Source organism: Piliocolobus tephrosceles, chromosome 10 (genome assembly GCF_002776525.5).
Source record: "Piliocolobus tephrosceles isolate RC106 chromosome 10, ASM277652v3, whole genome shotgun sequence".
Classification (NCBI taxonomy): domain Eukaryota; kingdom Metazoa; phylum Chordata; class Mammalia; order Primates; family Cercopithecidae; genus Piliocolobus; species Piliocolobus tephrosceles.
Window position 1 is genome coordinate 109747990 of NC_045443.1, and position 10918 is coordinate 109758907.

Consider the following 10918-nt stretch of genomic DNA (forward strand, 5'->3'; position numbering starts at 1 on the left):
ATATTATATTATATTATATTATATTATATTATATTATATTATATTATTTTTGAGACAGGGTCTTGCTCTGTTCCCCCAGGCTGGAGTGCAGTGGCATGATCAGGGCTCACTCCAGTCTCTGCCTCCTGGACTCGAGGGATCCTTCCACCTCAGCCTCCCAAGGAGGTGGAACTACAGGTGCGTGCCACCACGCCTGGCTAATTTTTGTATTTTTTTGTAGAGATATGGTTTCACTATATTGCCCAGGCTGGTCTCTAATTCCTGAGCTCAAGAGAACCACCTGCCTTGCCCTCCATATTTTGCAATTATAATCTGCAATGGAATCATAATTTTAAAGTGTTGTATTGTTTGTAATATGTGCTTGGTTATACTTACATAATTATTCTCTCCTTTATTATACACGAGGTAAGAGAAGCTCAGGGAATCCATTCAGACAGCAAGTGGAGAAACTAGCTCTCAAACCTGCATCTCAGGCTCACTCTTCCACTGCAAAAAAGCAAAGTGCTCAAATACGGTCACAGCCCTGCAGAAGTCTTGCACAAGGGTATTATCATAGCAACAAGAATGACTAATAAGTATTAATGGCTCATGAGAAAAGAACACCATTAATTATCTCAATATACTAGGCATATTAGTAATGTTTGTACAGAATTATTCATGCAAATATTATTAGCCTGTGTCGAGGGCAGTTGTTAAACTCAGCAACAGGCTCACAACTCAGCTCCGTGCCTCTGATTCCAGATGTGCAGGGGCCAGGGCTTCCAGGGACACGCCCCCGTGGGCCTCCGGGGAGCCAATCGACGCGCAGAAGGCGGGGCCCTGGGAGCGACAACGGTGTTATCCAATGGGCCTACAGCTGGAGCAGCCCCTGGCCAATGGGAGCGCTCCTCCGCGATGGGCGGAAGTGGTGAGGCAGCTCTGAGGGCCGTTGTTCAGTGCGGGGTCTGACAGAGGAGGCTCCGCGTCTGCAGGTAGTGTGTCAACTTAACGTTTCTCCTGTCTTCCCTGGTGAGGTGTAGCGGCGGCACGCGGCTGGAGATTCCCTGAGGCCTCCAGTTTAGGAAGGGTCCGGCATCCCAAGGGAGGGGTGTGTGGGCGTGGGGTCTCTGGGTCCGGGGTTGAGGCTCTGAGGAGAGGATGCCCGCGCGGCGGCATCTCTGGCAACTGGAGGAGGCCGCGCTTTCTCCTCAGGGAACTGGCGCCTTGGCAGCCCCCGGCGACGCCGCCCCCTTCGCGGCCTAGGTTGGTCTGGGGAGTCGGGAAGCGGGCGTCGTCCGCAGCGCCTCTGTGGCCACCGCGTCCCGGGCGGAGCTGGGCTCAATGCCGGCCTGGGCCTAGAGCCCGAGCCTCGAGCTGCCGGCGTGGGGGGTCGCGAGTGGCCTAATGCGGCCTCGAGGCCGAAGGACCCGAGTCCGAGCTCGCACTCCGACCCGCTGGTGTTGCGGAAAACTCAGGTGGCCTTCCGCTTTCGCAGCCTCTAAAGTGGGGACCAAGACTTTCACCTCTTAGGATTGTAGTCGGGATTAAAAGATTTTCCCGGTAAGCGTTTGGCAACTGCTATTATTTGAGAAGCCGCTTACTTCTTCACTCCCCATCACCGACCTTGCTGGGGAAGGGGGCGATTGGAGACTACCTTGGGGTATCTGGACCCGGCGGTGGAAGCTACGCCGTCTCGGGCAGAGGGACGGTCCCCTCTGCGGACCAGAGAGATCTAGCCGACCCCCAACGGGCTCCTTATAAGCTTGAAGACTTTTTTCTGTGCCTCGACTCTTCCGTGCATTCAAAGGATCGTTTCCTTGATCCTTTGAAGTATTGTCAGTCTTCTGCCTGAAGAATCTGAGACCCAGAGAGGTTAAATCTGGCAGAACCAGCCAGAACTTGACCCCCAGAGGGGGACCCTGCAGGCCACCCCCAGTCTCCTTGCGTCTAGAAAAGCAAGCACCTGCCACATCTGAGCTCTGGCCTTAGAGTTGGCCATTTAGTCGTCTGGAATAGAGCACACCTGAAATCAGTCGGACAGCCCTCCTTAGTTGCCATTTCGTAAGAGTGAATTTTTTTTTTTTTTTTTTTTTTTTGAGATGGAGTCACCTTCTGTTGTTCAGGTTGGAGTGCAGTGGCGAGATCTCAGCTCAATGCAACCTCTGCCTCCTGGGTTTAAGTGATTCTCTTGCCTCAGCCTCCTGAGTAGCTGGCATACAGGCGCCCGTCACCACACCCAGCTAATTTTTGTATTTTTAGTAGGGACTTGGTTTTGCCGTGTTGGCCAGGCTGGTCTTGAACCCCAGACCTCCAGTGATCCGCCCACCTCACCCTCCCAAAGTGCTGGGATTACAGGCGTGACTGCCGCGCCCAGCCCAGAATGGGTATCTTGAATTATGTCATTCCCTAGTTTAAAGCCCTTCAGTGTTTACCATTGAGTTTGGAATCTAATCCAATATTCTTTCTGTCTTATATGACAAGACCTTCTTGAGTCATTCCCTTTTTTTATTATGCTTTTCCAGATTTGCCTTTACTTTCTCTTTCATTGCTTTTAGGCCTTTTGCCCTTCCCACTGCCTGGATGGATTTTCCTCCATTCCCATTCTCCATCTTTGTCTTTTCATGGTTGGCTCTTGTACTTCAGTTCTTAGTTTAAATGTCGTCTGCCCAGAAAGTTCTTCCCTGACCACTCTTACCTACCTAAAGTAGATTTGCCTCTACTCCACCCCCATTTATTTGTCTGTGTACTTTTCCATCACAATACTCACCTTAAGTTATATGTATTTTTTTGCTTATTATTTTTCTCTACCACTAGATCGCTTTATCAGACACTATATTTCCTTATTTTGTAAAGTATTTTTAGTGCCAGGGCACAGTGGCACACAGTATGGTCTTCTTTTTCTTTGAGACAGGGTCTCACTTTGTCACCCAGGCTGGAGTGCAGTGGTGTGATCACAACTCACTCACTGTAGCCTTGACCTCCTGGGCTCAAGCCTCCCAAGTAGCTGGGGACTACCTCATCCTCCCACCCCAGCCTCCCAAGTAGATGAGATTACAGGCATGTGCCACCACACCCACCTAATTTTTTGCCTTTTTTTTTTTTTTTTTTTTTGAGACGGAGTCTCGCTCTGCTGCCCAGGCTGGAGTGCAGTGGCTGGATCTCAGCTCACTGCAAGCTCCGCCTCCTGGGTTCACGCCATTCTCCTGCCTCAGCCTCCCGAGTAGCTGGGACTACAGGCGCCCGCCAGGTCGCCTGGCTAGTTTTTTGTATTTTTAGTAGAGATGGGGTTTCACCATGTTAGCCAGGATGGTCTCAATCTCCTGACCTCGTGATCTGCCCGTCTCGGCCTCCCAAAGTGCTGGGATTACAGGCTTGAGCCACCGCGCCTGGCCTGCCTTTTTTTTTTTTTTTGAGACAGAGTCTCGCTCTGTTGCCCAGGCTGGAGTGCAGTGGCGTGATCTCAGCTCACTGCAAGCTCTGCCTCCCGGGTTCATACCATTCTACTGCCTCAGCCTCCCGAGTAGCTGGGACCACAGGCGCCCGCCACCATGCCTGGCTAATTTTTTGTGTTTTTTAGTAGAGAGCGGGTTTCACCATGTTAGCCAGGATGGTCTCGATCTCCTGACCTTGTGATCTGCCCATCTTGGCCTCCCAAAGTGCTGGGATTATAGGGGTGAGCCACCACACCAGCTGCTTATTTTTTATAGAGACAGGGTCTTACTATGTTTCCTGGCTGGCCTTCGACTCCTGAGCTCAAGTGATCTACCCACCTCAGCTTTCCAGAGTGCTGTGATTACAGGTGTGAGACACTGCATCTGGCCCACAGTATTGTCCTTTTTTTTAAAAATTTTTTTTTCTTTTTTTTTTTTTGTTGAGATGGAGTCTCGCTCTGTCGCCCAGGCTGGAGTGCAGTGGCTGGATCTCAGCTCACTGCAAGCTCCGCCTCCCAGGTTCACACCATTCTCCTGCCTCAGCCTCCCAAGTAGCTGGGACTACAGGCGTCCGCCACCTCGCCCGGCTAGGTTTTTTTTTTTTTTTTTATTTTTTAGTAGAGACGGGGTTTCACCGTGTTGGCCAGGATGGTCGCGATCTCCTGACTTTGTGATCCGCCCGTCTCGGCCTCCCAAAATGCTGGGATTACAGGCTTGAGCCACCGCGCCCGGCCTTTTTTTTTGAATTTTTATTTTTTTGAGACAGGGTCTCACTCTTTTGCCCAGGCTGAAGTGCAGTGGTGCGATCCTGGCTTACTGCAACCTCCACCTCCTGGGTTCAAGCAGTTCTGCTTCAGCCTCCCTAGTAGCTGGGACTACAGGCACCCGGTTAATTTTTGCATTTTTAGTAGAGAGGTGTTTTGCCATGTTGGTCAGGCTGGTCTCGAACTCCTGACCTCAACTGATCCACCCACCTCGGCCTCCCAAAGTGCTGGGATTACAGGCGTGAGCCACCCGGCCCAGCCCCAAAGTATTGTCTTAATTAAGCTTGTTGAACAAATGACTAAACACATGTTTTGAGAAGTGGCAACTCACTTGATAATGCCAAAACCATTAAAGAACCCTATTGGGGGCAGGATTTAAGACCATTTTTGTATCATGGAAAGGAATAATCTAAACTAAACAATGGTAGTAAAGTTGCCAGTGCTTTGCTTTCTGCATTGACATCTTGTTTAAAAAGCAGGAGAAACTTTATAGTGAAGAAATTTGGCAGATACCATATCAACTATGTGATCATGGTTTACATCAATAGTAAAATAAGACTGTTGACATCATGTACCTTCTGATATAAGGCACTGAGACGAGCACAACATGATTTCTATGGTGTTCTTGCCAAAAATGTGTAACCCTGAATTTAATCATGAGAAAATACCAGACAAACCCAAATTGAAGGACATTATATAAAATAGCTGAAGGCCGGGCGCGGTGGCTCAAGCCTGTAATCCCAGCACTTTGGGAGGCCGAGACGGGCGGATCACGAGGTCAGGAGATCGAGACCATCCTGGCTAACACGGTGAAACCCCGTCTCTACTAAAAATACAAAAAAACTAGCCGGGCGAGGTGGCGGGCGCCTGTAGTCCCAGCTACTCGGGAGGCTGAGGCAGGAGAATGGCGTAAACCCGGGAGGTGGAGCTTGCAGTGAGCTGAGATCCGGCCACTGCACTCTAGCCCGGGCGACAGAGCAAGACTCTGTCTCAAAAAAAAATAAAAATAAAAAAATAAAATAAAATAGCTGGCTGGGCATAGTGGCTCACACCTGTAATCCTAGCACTTTGGGAGGCCAAGGCTGGTGGATTATCTGAGGTCAGGAGTTTAAGACCATCCTGGTCAACATGGTGAAACCTCGTCTCTACTGAAAATACAAAAATTAGCTGGGCATGGTGGCACACACCTGTAGTCCCAGCTACTCGGGAGGCTGTGGTGGAGGTTGCAGTGAGCCGAGATCGCACCACTGCACTCCAGCCTAGGCAACAGAGCGATATTCTGTTTAAAAAAATAAAAAAAAAAAAGCCAGTATGCTTAACAAGGTCATGAAAGAGAAGGAAAGACTGAAGAACTCTCCCAGATCAAAGGAAATTAAGTACGAGTAACTGCTAAATGCAATGTGTGATCCTAGATTGAATGCTGGACCAGAAAAAGGGTGGGATGGTGATTTGGGAATGGTGATTTTTTTTTTTTTTTTTTTTGAGACAGGGTCTCACTCTGTCACCCAGGCTAGGGTGCGGTGATATAATCACTGCTCACTGCAGCCTTGACCTTCTGGGCTTAAGTGATCTTCCCATCTCAGCCTTCTGAGTGGCTGGGACCACAGGTGTGTGCCATCACGTCTGGCTATTTTTTAAATTGTTTGTAGAGAAGGGGTTTCACCATGTTGCCCAGGCTGATCTTAAACTCCTGGGTTCAAGCGATCCTCCCAGCTTAGCCTCCCAAAGTTCTGGGATTACAGGCATGAGCCACTGTGCCTGGCTTGTTGGTGAAATTTGAATAAATTGTATAGATTAGTTACTAGTATTGTATTAGTGTTAATTTCCTGTATTTGATAATTTTACTTTTGTTATTTATGATGCTTTTAGGGTAATTGGATGAAATCTATGAGGGATGTTATTTTATTTTATTTTTATTTATTTATTTATTTTTGAGACAGAGTCTCACTCTGTCGCCAGGCTGGAGTGCAGTGGCATGAACTCCACTAACTGCAACTTCTGACTCCCTGGTTCAAGCGATTCTCCTGCCTCAGCCTCGAGAGTAGTTGGGATTACAGGCACGCGCCACCACGCCCAGCTAATTTTTGTATTTTTAGTAAAGAAGGGGTTTCACCATGTTGGCTAGGATGGTCTTGATCTCCTGACCTTGTGATCTGCCTGCCTCGGCCTCCCTAAGTGCTGGGATTACAGGTGTGAGCCACCGCGCCTGGCCAGGATGTTGTTATTATTTTTGAGACAGGGTCTCACTCTGTCACCCAGGCTGGAGTGCAGTGGCATGATCATGGCTCTCCGCAGCCTTGAACTCCTGGGCTTAAGCATTCCTCTTGCGCATTCCTCCTGCCTCCAGCCTCTCGAGTAGCTGGGACTACAGGCACACATCACCATGCCTGGGTAATTTGTTTGTTTGTTTGTTTGTATTTTTTATAGACATGGGGTTTCCCCATGTTGTGGCCAGGTTGGTCTTGAACTCCTGGGCTCAAGTGATCTGCCCGCCTCGGCCTCCCAAAGTACTGATTATAGGCATGAGATTATAGGCATGAGCCACTGTACCCAGCCTAGTAAAAGTATTTTATTTTATTATTTTTATTTTTTAAAAGTCTCTTATCCAGTAAAATTATTTTAAATTGAAAATTTTAAAATGAGAAAAGCTCAAGGGGCTGGATATTGAATAAAATGCTTTAACATGCAGGTTTGGGTGACATTTTCTGTATACTGGTTTTTTATTTTGTTTTTTGCATGTCATCTTTAAAGCAGAAATGAAAGAGAAAGTTCATGTCTTCCTTTGTGGTTTTCAGGAAGAGCTAAAGATGGCTGAATTTCTAGAGGACCAGGAAACTCGACTGTGTGACAACTGGTAAGATATTAAATCTAAGAAATGTTAGTGGAATGAGGACAGTCAAGCTTAATCACTACCATTTCCTGATTTAAAAACTCTTAGTGAAGACTGACACAGTCTTGAATGTTAAGCTTTTTATTTTGGTGTTTATAACCCACACGAATTACAAGAAAGAGCATCTCTTTCCTGATGAAATGAAACTAGTTGTAAAGTTAATAATCAGCTGGTTCCTGTTGGGGATTTCCTAAGAACTTAACTTGGTATCTTGGTGCTATACAAGTGCTGTTACTGTCAGCTGACAAAAAAAGCAAAGCAGAACTGTCTGCTATGTTTATTACTTTATTTTCCTTCACTGGGTACTTCTTTCACAGTGTGCTATGTTTACCTTAGCAAACTGTGGTAGAAAGAGATGTGGAATAACGAAAATAGTTTGACTCATTGGTAGAATATTTGAGTCAAATAACATTTTTGTTGTCGTTGTTGTCTTTTTCTTTCTTCTCAGCCTAACTTTGGCAGAATTAGGATATAATTAGAGCAAGAGCTGGTTCCAATATTCTTTACCTGCTTGGAATTAAGATTTCATCTCATTGAAGGTGTCTTGCCATATTGTAGGGTATTTCTGCTATGCCACTATCACTTTCTACCATGTCATAAGCTATTTTAGGTTTTTTTGAATTTTATATGTATAGCTACTGAAATAGAGTAATCAGTGAAACAAATAATCATACGAAAACAGACACACTGGTTTTTAGCATTAGTTAAGATACACCTGTTTTATCAGTCCACTCCAATTAGGAGGAATCTCAAGCCTAGGACAATATATAAATAACTATGCTAAGAGAGTTAAAGGGTGAGTTAATGGAAAGCTAGTGAAAAACAAGGCTATTCAAAGCCAAAGAAATTAAAGAAAAAAGCAAATTAGCATAGAAGGCTGACTAAACCTGTAAAGAATTAATTTCTGGTTGTTTGCTTTTAGTGTTTAGAAAGCTCTTGGGAATTTTTCTGGAAGCTTTGGTTTGCCTTTCAGCTATTTATATCTAAATGAAATTTCACCTCTAATTTGCTAGCCCTTCCTTGAGACTTTTAGCAGTTTTATCTGGATACGGAATTGTGTGCTCATTTATCTCACTTTAAACACCTTCATTTTATCTGAAGGTAGGAAGAAAGCATATTAGTACTTCATCTGGTTGGAATGTTTGGTAGGAATATGTTGGCAGTTAAATTTTAAAAGAAAAAAACAGCAGGCAACTATTTTGTTTTTTTTTGTTTTTTTTTTTTGAGATGGAGTCTTGCTCATCACCCAGGCTGGAGTGCAGTGGCGCAATCTCGGCTCACTGCAAGCTCCGCCTCCCGGGTTCACGCCATTCTCCTGTCTCAGCCTCCCGAGTAGCGGGGACTACAGGTGCCTGCCAACGGGCCCGGCTAATTTTTTGTATTTTTAGCAGAGACGGGGGTCTCACCGTCTTAGCCAGGATGGTCTCGATCTCCTGACCTTGTGATCCGCCCACCTCGGCCTCCCAAAGTGCTGGGATTACAGGCGTGAGCCACCGCGCCCGGCCAACTATTTTATATAATTGTTGCAAACATCTTATTTTAGCATTTCCTAAGAGGTGAATATGTGGAATAGTAAATGCTTTGTGGTCTTACCTGACAGCTGCTTTCGATTCTTGCTTTTTCATATTATGATGGTGTGGCCCTTAATATTTTTTGTTTTAATTCTAAAGTTTTAGGGGCCTTGTGTATGTAGTATGTCAACAAGTTATCCTGAACAGCCTTGTAAAGTAAATGCTAGACATTTAGTGTCTCCATATTTGCCATTAAAATAAAATTATTGCCAAAATTATGAAAAAGGAACCCAGGTTTTCTACACCCTAAGCAGTAATTACTGGCTTTAATTTTCATGGCATTTGTACATACATGATTTGCAATCACAATATAACATTGCTTCTTTCACTTTGTTGGTGTACTATATGTAACTTAGCTATTCCTTTCTTGCTTAGGTATTTTTAATATTCATACATAATCCCAAGAGTAGGATTATTGTGTTACAGAGTATATAATTTTCTGGTCCTAGAAATGCATTTTCAGACTGTTTTTAGACAGTTTATTCTACCACCAGTAATGTATTAAAGTATTAGTTTCACAACATCTTTAAAAAGTTGGGATTTATTATTTTAACTAAATTAATTCAAAATGAGTAGTTTCCTTAGAAAGCTAGAAATTTGAGAGAAATATGGGAAGTTAAATCTTTCAGTAATTTACCTCTTTATCCATTTGAGTTTTCTTCCCATCTCTCACAGTTGATTGTTCTGTCACCTTCCAGTGCTGCTTTGAGAGCTGCCTTGGGGTCCCCAGCTTGATAATTCCACCATTGGATGAAAATGAATTTGCACTGCCTTGGTGTTTTGGTCTTTCAGTTTGGAAGAATGACTATAAGCTGGAGGCACATCATTTATCCTACTTTGAAATGTTTTTTAGACAATGTCTGAATGTTAAAGGTTATTAAAAGAGAAATAAGCTATTTATAATTTAGTGTGGGAGAGAGTTCTTCTAGTATTCAGCTTCAGAGGCAAAATGTGATCTTAAATAATGTGTTTTATGACTATCTGTATTGATTCTGTTCAGTATTTTATTTTTCTGAATTATTGTTATAGGTACCTTCTTTAATGTCTTTAGCTGGTCAAATTGGAATTTTACAATGGTCCTATCCAAATAAGTAAAAGTAAGGCCTTTGAATAGAATGTACCTTTAGTTCGAGTGTGTGTCTAATCTTTTCATGTTTAAATGGTCTTATTCTTTCATGTAAGATTATCACTTTACCTCCTTAATTTGTGTAGCTTAGATATGTTCTTTGGACCACTAAACTAAGTGAGAATGGGAAAATTAAGTGGAAAAACCAGACTGGTGGAGGAAAGGGTTCAGGATTTGATTTTTGTGCAGCTTTGAAGTGAAGTTTCTACCAACCCAGCCAGAGAGCATGTTCCTGTAGTCAGGAAGCATCCAGCCTGCTTTGAAAGGCATGTGAGGCATACAGGAGACAATTTCCCCTTCCCCTTTGACTATCCCAAAGCTGGCGTCTTCTGTTTTTGGTTTGACTTTTCATGGAATAAAATCCAATGAAATTTAACTACTTAAAACTGAGGGAAAATCAGTGGTAGGGTGTTTTTTCACTTGTTTTTATTGTTGTTTTGGTTTGTTTTCTGTTTTAAAATAATCCTGGAGCGTATCACTCTGCTTTGGGACATGGATGGTTTTGGAATAGCCTAGCTCTACTCTTTTTGGCATCTGACTTCATGTTGTGATCAGCTCTGACTTTGAGAAAGTAAGGCTGAGCTTTTAGAGGTAGTAGTGCATAGCAGTGATAACTCAGAATGTTGCACAGAAGAGTCAGCCTTCAGGATTTAGTTCTTTTTTTTTTTTTTTTTTTTTGATATGGAATGTTGCTGTTGCCCAGGCTGGAGTGCAGTGGCACAATCTCAACTTTCTGCAACCTCCGCCTCCCGGGTTCAAGTGATTCTCCTGCTTCAGCTGCCCAAGTAGTTGGGATTACAGGCGTCCACCACCACACCCCATTAATTTTTTATATTTTTGGTAGAAGCGGGGTTTCACCATGTTGGCTAGGCTGGTCTTGAACTCCTAACCTCTAGTGATCCACCCGCCTCAGCCTCTCAATGTGCTGGGATTACAGGTGTGAGCCACTATACCTGGACAGGATTTAGTTTAGTTTTTTTTTTTTTTTTTTTTTTTTTTTTATGAGACAGAGTTTCGCTCCTGTTGCCTAGGCTGGAGTGCAATGGCACGACCTAGGCTCACTGCAACCTCCGCCTCCCCGGTTTAAGCGATTCTCCTGCCTCAGCCTCCTGAGTAGCTGAGATTACAGGCATGTGCCACCACACCTGGCTAATTTT

General features: G+C 44.5%; 1 protein-coding gene across 1 annotated transcript in view; it reads left to right on the forward strand.

The window, feature by feature from the left end:
• The first annotated feature begins 877 nt into the window (after positions 1-877).
• The window catches only part of TRAFD1 (TRAF-type zinc finger domain containing 1), a 29787-nt gene continuing 19746 nt past the window's right edge, over positions 878-10918 (forward strand). The window contains exons 1-2 of the mRNA XM_023203741.1: positions 878-971; positions 6970-7028. Coding sequence (XP_023059509.1) covers positions 6982-7028 — 47 coding nt within the window. The 5' untranslated portion in view covers positions 878-971; positions 6970-6981. The remainder of the gene's footprint in view (positions 972-6969; positions 7029-10918) is intronic.